Genomic DNA, 17670 nt, shown 5'->3' on the forward strand with positions numbered 1-17670 from the left:
TGATTCTGCTTCTTGAGCCGGTTTTCTTGAAAAATAAAATGCACGTGTAACACGTGTTTTTTGAGACCAGCAGTGCGGACGTGTACAGCTTTCTGTGCTTTTTTTCTGGGAAAATGTTCTCAACCACTTCTCAACCACTGCACCACAATGAGCTCCAACCCTTTGCAAATCGTTGACTTCAAGCAGCGCGACGAGCACAAGATTGCCTCTGAGCTCCTCGATGCTGCCATGAATCAGGGCTTTTTGTTCATTGATGGCCACGACTTCTCTCAGGACGAGGTCTCTCATCTCTTTCTCATCTCCAAACACTTTTTCGATTTGCTGCTTGCAGAAAAAACACAAATCCCTATCGATGAACAAAATTTTGGCTACTCAGACCTCTTTGGTGAGTTGTTGGACGAAAAATCAAACAACAAAAGGGGTGATCCCAAGGAAGCCTTCAATTTTGCAAATTTGAATTTCGAATCTGGTCTTCCCAGCCATGATTTACCAGATTTTTTCACAAATGATAACGACAAGATGGTTTTCATTTCAAACATAATTAAAAAACTTTACAATGTTAGCATCAAGATATTATACTATTTAGCTCTTGCTTTAAATATCGATGATTCAAAAGGTGGCAAAAATTGGTTTATTGATCGTCATCGACCAGATAAGAAATCTGGCTCTGTCTTTCGATTTCTAAAATACCCCAGCTTGAAGTCCATTGATTCGGAAAATTTGGTTAGAGCAGGTGCTCACACCGACTATGGTGGATTGACTTTATTGTTCCAACAGGAAAATCAAGAAGGCTTGCAGATATTTTTCTCATCTTCAAAAAAATGGGAGAGTGTTCCATACATCGACTCCATTTACAAAAATAAATCCTCGGCTCCGCCAATCATCGTTAACATTGCCGACCAACTCTCTTACTGGACCAATGGCATCTTAAAATCAACCATCCACAGAGTCCAATTCCCCATTAAAAGCATCGAACAAAACAAGGATCGTTATTCCATTGTTTTTTTCAGCCATCCTGAAGATGAAACTGCATTGGTTCCAATTCCAAGCGATTTTGTAAATCAAGTCAAAAACAGAGGTGCTTCAAACTCAAAGGAAGTTCTCACTGCCAAACAACACTTGGATAGACGTTTGGCTGCCACTTATGGCTGGAAGACTTACTAGCCTATACTCCTCATCTGCCATTGCCATCCTCCCACATACATAGGATCTTACAATTTATATTCCATTGACTTCTCCCTGCTTTTTAATCTCGACTTTCTCGACTTTCCTTTATCCTTTCCATTTTCCACATACCTTTTTAACACCTCTAACCACCGGATTCGCCTAATCCGGTAATGTGTCACGTGCATGATACTTTTGAAATTTTTCTTCTGTTGACCTTTCTCAAAGAAACCCTTTGCAGGCAGTTATAATCAGATTTCACCACATATACCAATCTACCAAATGGATGCCTATAACCAATTGGTCTTGCCAACCAGAGTAAACGACTCAGTTGCCTGCAATTTCACAAGTTTCAACCATAAAAATCTAATTGTCTCAAAAGGAACATTATTACAAATCTTTAAAATCTTCACTACCCAAAATAACAAGAAAAAACTATCCCTAATCAATGAATATAATTTACAAGGAAAAATAAACAATATTCAAGTTTTAAAGTTATCTTTAAGTGGACTACATAGTGATAATTTTGATGATATTAATGATATCGATGATTTTGAATATGAAAATGAAAATGATATTGCCTATAACAATAATCCTCAATTTTTAAATAATACTGAAAAAAATCATAATCAAAATAATCAATTGTATCTGAATAATCCGAATAAAAACAAAAAGCTAGATCACTTATTAATTTCAACATCTTTTGCTAAAATATCAATTATTAAATGGAATATCTCTAAAAATTCCATTGAAACTACATCTTTGCATTATTATGAAAACTATTTTGATTCTTTAAATTCATTTAAAGATTTAAACGAATCCTCAAAATTAATAATGGATCCAAACTACATTTGCTCTTGTCTATGGTTTGATAATTTATTAGCTTTTTTACCTTTTAAACAAGATTCGGATTTTGATTTTAATTTTCAATTGGATAATAAAAAAACCTCAAATAATACCAATACCAATACCAATACCAATACTGCTGTTACTACTACTAATACTACTACTACTACCAATAATAATAATAATAATAATAATAATAATAATAATAATAATAATAATAATAATAATAATAATAATAATAATAATAACAATGATAACAATCTAAATATTTCAAAAAACGCCTCTTCAGTAGGTTCTACAAGCCATAAAATCAAAAAAAGAAAACTTTTTTCATCATCAGAAAACAACCAGAATTCTTATAAAAGCGAATTTAATGATAAAGATAACGATAAAGATAAGGACAACGATAAGTATAATATATATAACAATCATTCATTTGAGACTCATGATAAAACTCAAGATCAAAATCAAAAAGATTACGATATTCTATCAAGTTATGATGACACAATTTACTATCCTTCATTTATCATATTTGCAGAAAAACTAGATCCTCAAATAAGCTCAATCCTAGATGTTCAGTTTTTAGAATCTTTCAGAGAGCCAACCTTAGCAATATTATATTCCCCAAAAAGAACATGGGCCGGAAATTTACCAAAAGTTAAAGATTCGCTTAGTTTGATTATTGTTTCATTAGATTCTTCTTTAAAGATATCAACAACAATTTTAAACGTTAAAAATCTACCTTATGACTTATTCAAAATATTTCCTCTCAATAGTCATTTAAATTCCGGATGTCTTTTAATAGGAACTAATCAAATATTGCATTTGGATTCTTCAAATGGCTCATCTAAGGGCTTATCCTTGAATAATTTTAACAATTATTTTTCTTCCAATTTTAGCACTTATTTCAATTTTCAAAATGATTTGAATCTAAAATTAGAAAATTCCATTTTCAAATATATTAAAAACGTCAATAAAATATTGATTTTAACTCAAAATCAAGGTTTTTATTTATTAACCTTGCAATTTGAAGGTAGAGAAATTAAAAAATTTTATGTTGAAAATTTTAATATTAACAATCGTATATCGAACGATAATTACTTAATTAAAAATATTACCAATCCCTTAACAATTACAATGGTAGAAGAAGAAAATCTAATTTTTATTGGATCAAATGATGGCGACTCTATTTTATTGCAATGGAATTATTTTCACGATACTCTTTCAACTACTTCCAACAATTTACTTAAACAAAACCGAAGTTCTGTTAATAATAGTTCCTCTTCTAAAGAAAAAGATTTAAAAGTTGATGAACTTATAGAAATTGACACTGATGAAGAAGAAGTTGTTGAAAATAATGATCAAAACAATGAAAAGGGTATCTTTATAAAGGAACAAGATACCTCACACTCAGATTCTGATTCAGACGATCTTGAATACGAAAAAGACGATGACGAAGATGAAATCAATTACATCAACGATACAGTAAATCCTAATGACAAGATATCAACCTCAAAGGACTTTTTTTTCAAAATTCATGATGTGCTAATTAATAATGGTCCGATAACATCCTTTGTTATTGCTCCTTTATCCACGTATAAATTTATCAATGGATTACAAAATCCAAACCATGATGAAGTTTCAATTGTTGCAACCAGTGGTGCTAATAATTCTTCATCTATAACTGTTTTCAATCCTTCAATTCAACCAGAAATTAAATCGACTCTTAAATTTAATAACGAAATCACCAATGTTTTTACTTTAACTACAAAATCTGTTTTAATTACACGTAAAAAGGGAATTCGATTAGAAAAAAACTTTAATTATTTGATTACTACTAATCACTCTTTACTAAAAAGTGATATTTATTTAGTAAATGATAATTTTAGAAATTGGACCAAAAGTGATTTTGTAATAAATGATTTTACTCTTAATGTAAATTTTATTAATAAAGAAAGACATATTGTCCAGATTTGTAAGAAAATCATTTACTTATTTGATTTGAATTTCAAATTATTGCAAACTTTAAAAATAACTGATAAATTTGATAAGAACAATATACAAATACAATCAGATAATGTTCAAAGCAATAATAATAATAATAACGATGACCAAAATGATGAAAGTAATAATGAGGTTTTTACTTTTGCTGAAGTTTACGCAAATTATATATTATTAACAACTTCGACTGGTGCTGCTAGAGTGTTAAAATTCATCTCAAATGTTTTAGACGATAATGAAAAGATAAATATTTTTTTTGAAAAAATTAAACTACCCTCTATATTAGATGATATTTTAATTACAAGTGGAGCAATCGCCAATTCAAAGTTATACAAATCTGTGAACAATGTTGACTCAATTATTGATTTTGTGCTTCGGAAAAGAAATGCTGATAAAGAAAATGTAATAAAAAAAGAAATAAACACAAAACTAAATCCAAAATATGTTGAAGATATTGATTTGATGGATGAAGGTGAAAAAGGAATTTTGTTTATATTGGTTACTGGCGATAATAAAGTTATGATATTCCAACCAAATCATAAAGAAAAAGTTTTCACGTTGAATAATATTTCAAAACTTTCTAATTATCTTTATTTAAATTTTTTTGATATGAATGCAAGAAGTGATGTTGATCCATTTATAAAACAAATCAAACTAGTCTCTTTGGGTGATAGATATTATACTAGAGAATATTTGATTTTGTTAACAATCGGAGGAGAGGTTATAATCTACAATTTATTTTGGGATGGTGAAATTTGTAAATTTTTGAAACAAGAGAATTTGCAAATAACTGGGGCCCCTGATAATTCGTTTTCCTGGGGGACGAAGATTGAAAGAAGATTACAATACGTTGATAATTTTAAAAATGGTTTGCATGTTTGTTTTGTCACAGGAAGAATACCATTTATAATTATAAAAGAATATCAATCAATTCCAAGGATTTTCAAATTTACAAGATTTCCATCAATTGCATTTGCAAGATTTAAATACAAGACATCATTTATTAATAGAAAGCATAATCATATTTTAAATTACACTGATAAAGGATCAGATTTTATTTTTGTTGATATTTCCAAAAATGCTAGAATTTGCTCAATACCTTATGAAAATATTGAAACTTATATACATAATAATATTGCCGTTAATAATCATGTCTATAATACCCAAAACAATCATAATAATAACAATAAAAACAATAACAAAAATAATGATAAAAATAAAAATAGTGATAATAATAACAATAATGATAACGATAATGGTGATGATAATGATAATAATGATAATAATGATAATAACAATGTAAACAATAACAATGATGTTAATGATATAAATGACAATCATTCATACAATAAATTGCCAAAAGTATTTAACTATAGTAATAATTTACCAGTAATAAAAATTCCATTTGAAGATTGCTTGAAGTCGATAACATATCATCAAGACACTGGTACATTTGTGATATCAAGTTATAAAGTAGTTACATATAACTCTCTTGATGAAGATGGAAATAAAATTGTGGGATTTGACGATACTAAACCCCAAGCTCTATCATATAAAGGATTCATTAGGCTTGTGTCACCTTTAAATTGGAGTATCATTGATGAAATTGATTTAAGTGTTAATGAAATAGCACTAAATGTCAAGTCAATTTTTTTAAATATTGGATCTTCAACAAATGAGAATGATAGTAGTAATCCAATGAGTCAAAATCCATTGCTGTTTTTCCATGAATTTAATGATACAAATTCTACAGGTAATAAAAAAAAAAGGGAAATTATACTATTTGGAACAGGAATAGTGAGAACTGAGGATTTGGTGTCAAGTGGCGCATTTAATCTTTATGAAATTATTGAAGTTGTTCCAGAACCAGGAAAACCAGAAACCAAGCATAAATTTAAAGAGTTGTTTCGAGAGAAAACTAAAGGAGCAGTCACTTCAATATGTGAGGTTTCAGGTAGATTTTTAGTGTCCCAGGGGCAGAAAATAATTGTTAGAGATTTACAAGAGGATAATACAGTTGTCCCAGTTGCATTTTTTGATACTTCTTTATATGTCTCTGAAGCTAAATCGTTTGGAAACTTAATAATTTTAGGTGATGTTATGAAAAGTATTTGGTTATTAGGGTTTGATGCAGAACCGTATAGAATGATAATGTTATCAAAGGATAATTGTCAGATTGATGTGAATTGTGCCGAATTTTTAGTATATAATGGCGAGATGTTTCTAGTTGTTGCAGACAACGATAATACTTTACATTTATTAAAATATGATCCAGATAACTCGACTTCAAAAAATGGGTATAAACTACTTCGAGAATCTATTTTTAATATAAATTCATTGACAACATGTATGAGATTTTTACCTAAAAAGCCTAATTTTTCAACATATATATCATCATCAAATAATGAATTTCAAGTGATTGGGAGTAATGTTGACGGGTCTATTTTTTCAGTGATTCCAATTAGCGAAGCAAGTTATAGAAGATTACATATATTACAAGAAGAGATTATCAAGAAAGACAAAAACAGTTGGTTAGGATTAAATGCTAAGGGGAATAGATTATTGCCATTAAGTTTAAATAAGTATTTAAATTCTAATTTAAATAAAGATTTTTTAATAAAATCTTCATTAATTGGAGAGAAAAAATTTAATAATAATAAAAACATTAATAATTTAGGGTTTGGAAATTACGGTGATTTTAATTTTGGGATGAATAATGATAGTAACATAAATGAAAAAATTAAAAATGTTATTGATTTTGAGGTGATCAAGAAGTTTATTAAAATGAATGATGATAAAAGGAAAAAATTAGGAAACAAAATCGGAGAAAATTATTACCAAGAGCTATGGAAGGATTTAATTGATAATTTATTAAATGGGTTTTAATTGATTATTGAAAATTAATATGTAAATAATTAAATAGGATTAATATAAATGAAGAAATTAAACCTCCGAAATAAGCGGCTATAATTAAAGGAATTGGATATAATTGCCAATCTCTATCCCAATCTAAAATTATTGTAAAAGTAGATAACCAGATTGAAATAATTATTGAAATATTGATTGATAATAAATGATTATTAAGTAAAAAATTCAAAGAAGAATTTTTGAATATCAATAAAGAGTGGTAGATTTGAAAATTAAATTGATAAAAGGAAATTATAGGAAAGACGATTAAAATTGATAAGTTCAAAGATAAAACAAGAGTCTGGGAAGATAAAGTTGAAATTGGAGCACCAAATAAAATTAAGATTAAATATATTGGAAAAGTGAATAATAGAGATATTAAAGTTGCAGAAAAAATTAAGACTAAAGTAAAAGAATTTTTCTTGTTATTTGATGTAGACTGATTAAAACTAAATTTTTTATCAATTTTTTTAGTTTCATTTATATTTTTTTTATTTTTTTTGAATTTAGTATTATTGATATTATTTTCAGAAATGTTATTGATTTTTTTTGTGGATAAGAAAGTATCATTTAAAATGATATATAACCATAAAATGTGAGAAAAATAAAGGATAACAATTGAATTGAATAAGACAAAATTTGTCTTATTAATATCAATTAAGTCATCATATTTCGATATTAGTAGATAATAGAGTATGAAAATAAAATGATAAGGAAATTTGTAAAAATCAAAATTATTAATCTTTGGAAAAGAAAGATGGTAAATTGAGTTGATAGTCTTTAGGGGTTTTAAGATTTTGGAGGATCTAGTGGATCTGGGAGATTTGAGGACTTTTGTGGATTTGCTGCTGTTATTGTTAGAAGTTTTCAGTTGGTGGGTGTCTTCCTTCAAGTGGATCTTCTCATTGTTGACAAGTGTGTTGATGTTGATTGAAAGAGAGTTGGTCTCGCTGCTGGAAAGGCTGGAGTCGTTAGAGGATATGCTCGTCAACGAGGAGGAGTCGATCCAGGTGACAGACTTCTTAGGATTAGTAGGAGCAGCCATTACTGGTATTAAAGCGTTGAAAAAGCTGAAGAAGTTGAAGAAGTTACTGATTCTGCTCCTGTTGCTGAAATAACACCGGATTTTACCGCGGTGGTTTTCGGCGGATGTCATATAAGCATTCTTCTGCTTATTACGTCGTATGTATGTGCAATTAAAGTATAGACACGTATAGACACATATAGTTGCTTTTACTGCTTTTGCTGCTTGTTCTACTATCAACGCCTGTGCTGGCTCTGTTTGCTTTTTTTGCTTGCATCCAATAACAACCCTGAGCCCCGTTTGATTTGGATGGTTTTTTTCCAGCGCAACTCACTGTCGCTTCCATCATTATCGTCCAGCACCTCCTGTCTTGTTGGTGTGTTTCGAACTTTCCTCATTTTCTCCTTCCGCATCTTATTTTTTAACGACACCATCGCCTTTGAGTCCTCTTTATTAATTCTAAAGCTGGGCTGTTTATTATTTTGGCTTCTATTTTGACTCATGGTAATTTTGTTTAATTTTTGATCCGTTTTCAAAAACTGCTCAACTGTTTTGATATGCTCTTTTTGTTGGCGCGTTTTGTCTTCTTCTTTATTGCCACTACTAGCAAAGGACAATCCAAAACCATTTGTGATTATCGGAAGCTTTAAAAATTCGTCATTTGATGCAGACACTGTATCACTGATATTGCTATTTGCCTCATTTCTGCCATCTGATTCAATCCAATTTTTTATCCTACGGTTAATGTTGTTTAATGAATATCGAAATTGCAAAGACAACTGTTTATTCAAGCCTTGCTGTTGTTTCTTCTTCAAATCCTGCATTACTATCTAATTTATCTTATCATAACACAAATTAAAAAGAAAAACTGTTGAAAAACCCAGGGCCTTACACGTGCTAGCAGCGTTTTAAGCCGTTTTTATCCCATTCTATCAGGGTATGTTGCTGTTTTTACTGCTAAACAAAATTTTGCAATCAGCACAAATAACGCCAGCACTATTTTCAATCCATATATCTGCTTTACTGGTACCGCCATCTACAACATCATTTATCTTGTATTTTAAACTTATTTCATCGTCCACATACGATGGATATCGATTCTTATAACTTATCGATTGAATAAATTTATACTCTTCACTAATTTCCCTATTTATCTCATTATTGACAAAATATCTTATCATAATTAATATCAATAGTGGACCATGAATAATAAGTTTAGGAATCTTTTCAATTTCCGAGCAATATTTTAAATTATAATGAATTTTATGTGAATTAAATGTTAAGCTTGAAAATCGAAATAAAAAAATTTCACTAATCTTAATTTTTTTTGTTTTATTATTATTATTATTACTATTATTATTATTATTATTAATATTGTTATTATTATTATTACTATTGTTATTTAAATTAGATGTGTAATAAAGTTTCCTAGTTTCCTGTAAACAGTTATCATTATTACTATTAAATATCTTTCTATCAATTGTAATATAATAGTCAATTTTATCTTCATTGTATTTAAATCTTTTAATTTTGCTAACTTTTTCAATGCATTCACTAAAATCATTCAATCTTAAAAAATGATTTTCGCCTTTAATTATAAGTTTCCCACCAACCCATAGTCTTCTTTTGAATAGCTGTTTATATCTATTTGATCCATTTAAACTTGAATCAATTGCAATCGGAGCCTGGTAATTATCATACCCATCATCACCAATTAATTTTTCTTCACAAACTGGATTAAAAAAAATAAAATTATACCCAATTGGTAACACTCCATTCATTTTCAATTTATACTCATTATCAAAACCAATGGAATTTAACATTTTCATCAATTTGCTTGCATGAGTTAATGATAAATCATCTTCAATTGTCCATTTTTTCTTGACTATATCATTCTTAAATTTGAAATATTTTGCTTCAACTGTATTGTGTTGCAATGATGAATAGAATCGAAGAATACTAATCTTTTTGATAACCAAATGATTGAACCCTTTAACTCTCCAAAAAATACTCATATTCCATTTTGATCTACCACATTTAAATAAAAATCTTGAGCAAAAAATAACAGAAAATAAAAACAAAAAGTAAAAATATGCGTAAGCCCGGAATCGAACCGGGAGCCCAACGATGGCAACGTTGAATTTTACCATTAAACCACTTACGCAATCCCCTGGTTGATTCAAATTACAAAACTACTTATAATACTCTTTTGCTTTGCTGCTACTGTGGCTGTAGCACTGAATTAGGTTGTTTTTTGAAGACTAATCGCGAAATCGGATGGCAAACTTCTTTTAGTATCTACGTCTTTTGCACCATCAACACCAACATCAGCACTATCAACATCTCTATCTTTCAGTTGTTCTGCTCAAGAAAAGCAAACCAACACTTTTCATCAATTTTATTTGGTCAGGTCTTCTGTTTTACCAACACAGTTTTACTTTCTTATTGCAATGTCATCCTCAATTATTCTTCAAGCTAGGCAATTAGTTATTGATAAAAACTATAACGATGCTGAACTTTTATATCATAATATTTTATACAGCGATGGTAATAATGAAAATAAGCTTTCAAATGACTATTCTATTCAAGAAAAAGAGGAATCTATTTTAGATTTGGGCCATCTTTATAAATTAACCTCAAATTCTGAAAAATTGCACTCTTTAATTTTAAAATCAACTGAAGTTTTATCAATTATTGCAAAATCAAAGATTTCAAAGATTATTAGACAATTAATTGATTTATTTAATTTTATTCCCGATTCAATTGATACTCAAATTCTCTCTTTGAAGGAGGCGATCAGTTGGGCTTCAAAAGAAAAAAGATCCTTTTTAACTCAATCTTTGCAACTAAAATTAGCTCAATTATATTATAAAAAATTTTATTTTAATGATGCTTTAAATTTAACTAATTCATTATCTTCTCATTTAAGAAAACTTGATGATAAAAACACTTTAATTGAGGTTCAATTATTGCAATCAAAAATTTACTATAATTTAAAAAATTTTTCAAAATCTAAAGCCTCATTAACAAGCGCAAGAACTTCTGCTAATTCAATTTACTGTTCGTCTAAATTACAAGCTGATTTGGATTGCATGAGCGGAATTTTACATTGTCAGGATAATGATTTTGAAACTGCTTTTTCTTATTTTTATGAGGCTTTTGAAAATTTGAATTCTTTAAATTGGTCTAAAGAATCTGAATCTCAAATTATTAAAATTTTAAAATATATTTTACTAACTAAAATCATGTTAAATAAAAATGACGATATTATTCAAATTTTATCAAATAAATTAATAACTTCTTCAAAATCAATTCAAAATAATTTAAAACAATTTGATGCTATTAAAAAGATCTCTATAGCATATAACCAAAAATCGTTAGAAAATTTTCAAAAAATTCTAAATGATAATTCAAACGAATTTTCAAATGACTATTTAATTAAATCAAATTTTAAAACTTTATATCATCAGTTATTAGAACAAAATTTATTAAAAATCATCAAGCCGTATTCTTGTATTGAAATTTCTTATATTTCAAGATTAATTAAATTGGATGAAACTTTTATCGAAAGCAAATTATCTCAAATGATTCTAGACAATGTCTTTTATGGTGTTTTAGATCAAGGAAATGGTTGGTTATATATTTATGATGAAAATAAAATTGATAAAAATTACGGTTCTGCTTTACAATTGATAAAAGAAATGAGCAAATCTGTCAACTTGTTATATGAAAAGGCTACAGTATTAAATTAATTGTATTTAATAATTTCCACCGGTTAGTTTCTATTTTTTTTATTTTTTTTTAGATTAAATATATTCTATTATTAGATATATTATATAAATTTATATAAATTTAATGCTATTTAAGATTGGTATTTTTTTTCTATTAATTCTCTTAAAAGGCGATTGTTTCTATCTATTTTTCTATTGATCTCAGTAAGAGTTTTAACTTGTGATTCATAAGCTATTTTTTGATATCTGATATTAAAATCAGTTAATTTTTTCATTCTTTTATTAATTTTTTGTAAACAAGTAAGGTTGGATGGGTTTTCGTCATTGCGATTTTGGTTACCATCATTATTATTTTCATCATATGAATCACCATTTTTTTTTAACAAAACCACATTAAATTGTTGGAACACATCTTTCAAATAAAGAGTATTTTCAAAAAGATCTAAAGAATTAGAATTATGTTCTTTGAATACTTTGAAAAAAAAAGGACCAAACTCAAACAAATCTGTCACAGTAATACTAAGTTTCTCAATTATTAATTCTAAATGATTTTCATCTAATGTTTCAATTGCTGAAGTAGATAATAGCTTATTGCAAATTCTATTCAATTTTGTTAAGCATTTGTTAGTCTCTATTGGACTTATTGTAGGTATGGGAATTCCTTGATCGTTAACTTGAGCTCTTGGTTTTATTTTAGCTAGTGCATTGTGAACTAAGTTAATATGGTCTGTAATGTCGAAAACATATTGGGATACAGTTTTATCATTATTTTGGTCATTAGATATTTCACTATTAGAGGAAACAGTAAGGACCTGTGCAATTTCTCCATATTTAGGGTGATCAGTAGTATACAGCGATGTTTGATTGTAATTTCTAAAATCAGTTTCATCGCTGTCATCAGTATGGTGAGGTTGATAAGTATGATAAGATTTTTCTTTTGTTTCTGTTGCAGAATAAGAAACTGGAGCCCTTGATATAGAGGAGATACTATATACTTTGGGATCCGAACTATAGGTTTGACCTATTGATGAAAACAAGTTTTGAGTTTGGCTATAAGCATGTTCATCGGTGTTGATGTAGCTTGACGTTATAGGAAGACCAAATTGAATTTTTGGTTGAGGAAAAAGGTGTTGAGGTCTTGGGAGTATTTGATGATGTTGTTGATGTTGTTGATGTTGTTGATGTTGTTGATTTGGGGGTTGGTATTGATACTGAGGTTGGTATTGAGGTTGGTATTGAGGTTGGTATTGAGGTTGGTAATGATTTTGCTGCTTGGAATAATGAGGATGCTGCTGATAATCAGTTGCAATATTCTGACTTTGAGAAGGTTGGTGAACAAATGGGGGAGGTTGATGAATGGGCTGAAAGGTATCTTGAGATAAAATAGGACTTTGATGGTTAGGTGGTGTGAGAGATGGTTTTGTTGTTCGAACAGGCAGAAATGGACGAATTGAAGTCGGTACAGAAAAAGAAGCCGAGGAGGCAGAAACAGAAGGAAGGCTGGAAGGAGATGGTGATAAAGAAGCAGAAGATGGCAGCGGAGAAGCGGCGGACCCTGCCAAGCACTGCGCTTGAGGGGTCTGCTCGGTTGGAGGGACACTGTGGTCAAGACCGTTGGAAGAAGCATCTGGAACAGTGTTCAAAAGCAGCCGGGGGTTGTTGCTTGGAAGGGGGTCCAATTTTGAATCAGATTCCAAATCTGAACTTAATCGTGGGTAGGGTGTTTCCTTTGGAAAATCTCTGAGAATACTTTCTTCATAAACAACATCACTAGGAATGTCAGCAAAAATACATGCTTCAACAACAACTCTACAAAATCTTGCAACATATTGATTTGTTTCAAGATCCGTAAACTGGTTGTTGGGATCAATAATCTGTTTTTTGTTTTCATAGGTGGGAAGCACCACCTCACCATCTGTGTCAGAAGCAAATACAGAAATTGACTCATTTTCGGGAAGAACATATTTTTGATTTTCTAAGATTTGATTTTGCAATTCAACTGGCAAACCAATTATTAATTTTTTTTTGTTATAGTCATACTCTAAATCGTAATATCGAAACAATATTTTTTCATGTGGTTCTAAAAACAACAAAGAATTATTACTTTTTTTTGCATAATTTGCTTGCAAGATGCTCCCAATATCCGTAGAAAGTGGCATGTTGTCATTGGTGAGTTGAATTATGTTAAAATTTTTATCAGAATTCTTACTGAACTTTTCATCATTTTCATTATTATTTTCATCATCAACATTGACATTAATACCAATTCTTCCTGTTTCAATATTTTCTTTGCTTTCATTTGTATCATTATTCAAATTATTATTGAAATTTCTATTAACAATTGTTTGATTATGTTTTTCTTGTTTGTTTTGAATGAAATAATTGTTATTGGCCTCTGTTAAAAGTTCATTTAAATTTTGAACACAAACAGAATTAAGCCTTCTATAGGCAATCACTTCTTTATAATGTTTTTGAAAATCACTTCTTGCATACCTTAAAGTGATATCTGGAAAACCAGAATAAAGTCCAATTTTTTTCATATATTTATTAAATATTCTGACAGTTCTAATCCAAAATTTTCCAAATTCACCATAAGGAATGGCATATAATTTGTTTGATAATATAACTTGATATAACAAACATCTTAACTCATTATTCAACATCAAAGGTGATTTTCTTTTTTTTGGAAGTCTTGGAAAAGGTGGAAAGTGTGAAGGTAATGATGGATGGTTTCTGTCTCCATTTTGATAAACCTGAGAACCTGAGGAATTTGTGAGTGAAGGTAACTCAGGTAAATCCCTGATCCTAACTATTTTTAGAAAATTTCGATTGAGATTTCTTTTAACTCTTAGATCGGTTAATATATTAAGATTAAAAATTTTAGAAGCTTCAACACTGATTATTTTATCAATTGATAAAAACACCGATTGATTATTATCATCATCAATTTGTGTTAAAGATTGAGATTTAGTTGCAGCAAGTGAAGCGCTCGAAGAATTTACAAGTCTTTTGTTTGACTTAATTTCATTTGAATTCAATGATATTCTTTCAGCAGAGGGTTTTTGTTTTTGTTTTTGTTTTTGTTTTTGTTTTTTAGATGGAGTTTGTTTTTTTTTTGAGTTTTGAATTCTTTTAGATTTTCTGAGCTTGGAAATTTTAGAGTTTTTTTGATTCTTTTGAAGTTTTTGAGGTTTTTTAATTTTAGAAGGTTTTACCAATTTCAATTCATTATTGCTGGCTTTTATATTATCAGTTTCAGAAATATTAGAATCTATAACATTTGAGTCAATGTAGCTAGAATCTTTAAAACTAGCAACAACAAAATTATTAGTATTAGCAGTAGTGTTATTAGCTATATCAATAAAATTGGTACTATCAGTAGAGTTAATAATACTATCAATTGTAATTAGATTTTTTTTATTACTATCATAAGTAGTACTGGTGTCATTTAAAGGATTATTTCTCGATATACCAAGATTATCTGCTTGATAAAGTTTTGTTTTGCTAGTGAAATGATTAACTATTAAACCGTTAGAAGAAAGAGAGTCTTGTCTCTCTGAAAATGAAAATGATTGAGACTGAGCCTGGCTTTGAGATGGTAATGGTGCTGCTGGGAAAAAAGAATGTTCAAGAGAATTAGAGTTCTTTTGCTGTTTAGAAGAAAACCTCATATTTGAATACTCTTTTGGAGTCACTAATATAAGGTGTCAAATAAAACAGCTAAGATGACAGCTAAGACGAAAAAAATATATAATTAAATATATAATTAAATATATAGTTAAATATAACAATATGAATAAAGAGTCACTCAAAAAAGATTAAAAACAAGATTCAATTGATGAAATTGTAAAAGAGAAAACTAAACGAAATAAAAGGAGAAAATTGACTGTTAATAAATGATTTGAAATATTTATATTGAAAGTAAAATAAAAAACAATCTGATAAAACATCCAACAATCACTCTTATAAAGAAACTTAAAGTTGTGAACACAAAAACCCCCAGATTCATGTAATTATCTGCAAGCGGTACAAAGCAGTGTGAGTGAGGCGCGCAGGCTAAAACAATCCTTGCTGACAAAATCATAAATAGGTCTATTTGTAACCCTGTCTCGGTGTCTACCGAAAAATTATTTGTTTTTTTATTGTTGAGTATATAATTGGAGTCAAAAAGAAGCAAAATAACCAAAAGGAATTGAACAGAAAAAAGCAAAATAAGAAAACCCAGAGAGCAAAAAAGCATTGAAAGCACCAAAAACTTCAAAACAGAAGTCTTTAGAACGCTATTCTTATTTCATTTGATTTTGCTGATGAGTTTCAAAAACTAGATCGTTTGAAACTTGTTTAACTTGTTATTAATTAATTCAAAGTATTTTGTCAAAAATTGAATATACTAAGATCCTATTGGTTTTTCCTAACTTTTATCTTTGAATAATTTTTTTTTTTGTTTGAGTCATTTAATTTTCCTTGTTTATTTTGGGACATTTTGGTTTAAAATAGAACATTTGATTACCCAAATCTGAAAGCTTTTTTTCTAAGTAATTGACCAAATTCTCAATGTTTCGCTGTTTGCTATTATACTAAGGGGGGAAGAGAACTTGATATATTTCACTAATTATTAAATGTTAATACAATTCAATTTTGTGCTCTTAAATCCAAATAAAATAAACTAAAAGTTGAAATTTAATAATAGACGGGTTATTCACACAAAAATGGTTTTATAAATCTTATGTTGTTTTAAAATTTTAATAATAATTTTTTTGAAGGATTGGCTAAAAATTATATAAATTGCAAAGTCATATTTTCTTTTAAGTTGTACTTCCTTTTGTATATTTTTTTACATTTATTTTTTGTTTAGTGTATATTTTTAAATTTTGACTTTATTTTGCACAATAATTGAGTATTGATAATTCCAATGATTAGAAATTGATTTAATTACTAAATTATATTTCGTTATATTTAATTTTACGGAAATAAAATATTCTAAATAAAAACAATATTGGTTTTCATTAATCAATATTATCCAAAATAACAAACACTTGGTGAAGATATCATAATTAGCAAATGTTATCACTAATAGTAATTTGATTGTGTTTTGTCTTGATCTTGTTAACTTCTTGCCAAACTGTAGTCAAAGCTGAAATCCAACTAAATATTTTAAAATTAAATTCAATCGTTTTATTGGACCAGTATCTGCTAATAAACACGTTTAAGTTTTTTGTACAATTAAATCCTTGATTATGCATTTGCATGCAAAAAAAACATTATGCTATTTCACTGTTTTCGGTATTTTCGTAAATGATGCTTGGGAGTTATCGTCCACTTAGTACTGGTGGTAAACAAGAAAAAAAAATCGCTATTTGTTCTACCAATGAAAACAATTTTCCGGTTTCTGTTAAAACATAAATGAATTTGAATTCTTTGGATTTGTACTATTTCTTATCTACTGTTTCAATTATTTGCTGAATTTTGGATTTTGAGCTTTGGACTTTGTTTTGACTAGAAGTGCAATATCACGTTTGGCAGTATGTGCTAAGAATCTCCCACTTTTGAAATTATTCTGCACATCAGTCACGATCACTGGAAAATAATTTTAAGCCTACTCTTGCCTGTTTACTCGTACCTAGTTGCTTTTTCTCACAATTTGTTTTTGCCAAACCGTATCATCAATGCCAACAAATTCAGTTCTGCAAGTACTGGTAATCTGTTCCAATTTCAAATGATTGCAAGGGAAATCTTGGTGTTTGGATTTTTTGCCTCTATTTTGTCTCTTCATTTGGGCTGAGTGTTACTTTCCTGGAAGTGATAACTCTTGCCGGCCGACGCCACGCCAAACTCTAAGCGTTCCTGGAGACAGTCGCAACATTCGCCGCCACCGGCCTGGCTTGCGCGCTGCCTGCACGTAGACGTGTTGCAGCAGGAATGAAGTCTTCAGAAGTTTAGATAATTTGACCAAATTGTTTGTTTGCGCGGGATGGATTGCTTCTTCAGTTTGAAACT

The 17670-nt window shown here is 29.1% G+C and overlaps 6 protein-coding genes and 1 non-coding gene across 7 annotated transcripts; 3 read left to right on the forward strand and 4 right to left on the reverse strand.

Moving 5' to 3' along the window:
* Positions 1 to 145: 145 nt before the first annotated feature.
* Positions 146 to 1164, forward strand: ASCRUDRAFT_92352 (Clavaminate synthase-like protein; the record flags this gene model as incomplete). Its single annotated transcript, XM_020195101.1, has 1 exon — positions 146 to 1164. A coding segment is annotated over one exon (1019 nt), but the record flags the coding sequence as incomplete, so codon positions are not given.
* CFT1 (cleavage/polyadenylation factor CFT1) lies at positions 1162 to 7120 on the forward strand. Its single transcript, XM_020193713.1, has 2 exons — positions 1162 to 2181; positions 2212 to 7120. The coding sequence occupies exons 1-2, from the start codon at positions 1447 to 1449 to the stop codon at positions 6895 to 6897; spliced, it is 5421 nt and encodes a 1806-aa protein (XP_020046033.1). The 5' UTR covers positions 1162 to 1446; the 3' UTR covers positions 6898 to 7120.
* Positions 7121 to 8196: 1076 nt separating this feature from the next.
* Positions 8197 to 8754, reverse strand: NOP19 (Nop19p; the record flags this gene model as incomplete). Its single annotated transcript, XM_020189607.1, has 1 exon — positions 8197 to 8754. A coding segment is annotated over one exon (558 nt), but the record flags the coding sequence as incomplete, so codon positions are not given.
* Positions 8755 to 8874: 120 nt separating this feature from the next.
* Positions 8875 to 9957, reverse strand: HTD2 (hydroxyacyl-thioester dehydratase HTD2; the record flags this gene model as incomplete). Its single annotated transcript, XM_020191973.1, has 1 exon — positions 8875 to 9957. The coding sequence occupies one exon, from the start codon at positions 9955 to 9957 to the stop codon at positions 8875 to 8877; it is 1083 nt and encodes a 360-aa protein (XP_020046035.1).
* A 71-nt stretch (positions 9958 to 10028) lies between these two features.
* Positions 10029 to 11749, forward strand: RPN6 (proteasome regulatory particle lid subunit RPN6). The gene has a single exon (XM_020188752.1). It carries the CDS (start codon positions 10393 to 10395, stop codon positions 11692 to 11694), a length of 1302 nt encoding a protein of 433 aa, XP_020046036.1. The 5' UTR covers positions 10029 to 10392; the 3' UTR covers positions 11695 to 11749.
* Positions 10036 to 10106, reverse strand: ASCRUDRAFT_t132. Its single transcript has one exon. It is a non-coding gene; the product is annotated as a tRNA-Gly (tRNA).
* Positions 11750 to 15462, reverse strand: ASCRUDRAFT_111183 (uncharacterized protein). Its single transcript, XM_020188751.1, has one exon. It carries the CDS (start codon positions 15342 to 15344, stop codon positions 11805 to 11807), a length of 3540 nt encoding a protein of 1179 aa, XP_020046037.1. The 5' UTR covers positions 15345 to 15462; the 3' UTR covers positions 11750 to 11804.
* Between the last annotated feature and the right edge of the window lie 2208 nt (positions 15463 to 17670).

Source organism: Ascoidea rubescens (genome assembly GCF_001661345.1).
Source record: "Ascoidea rubescens DSM 1968 unplaced genomic scaffold ASCRUscaffold_11, whole genome shotgun sequence".
NCBI lineage: Eukaryota > Fungi > Ascomycota > Saccharomycetes > Ascoideales > Ascoideaceae > Ascoidea > Ascoidea rubescens.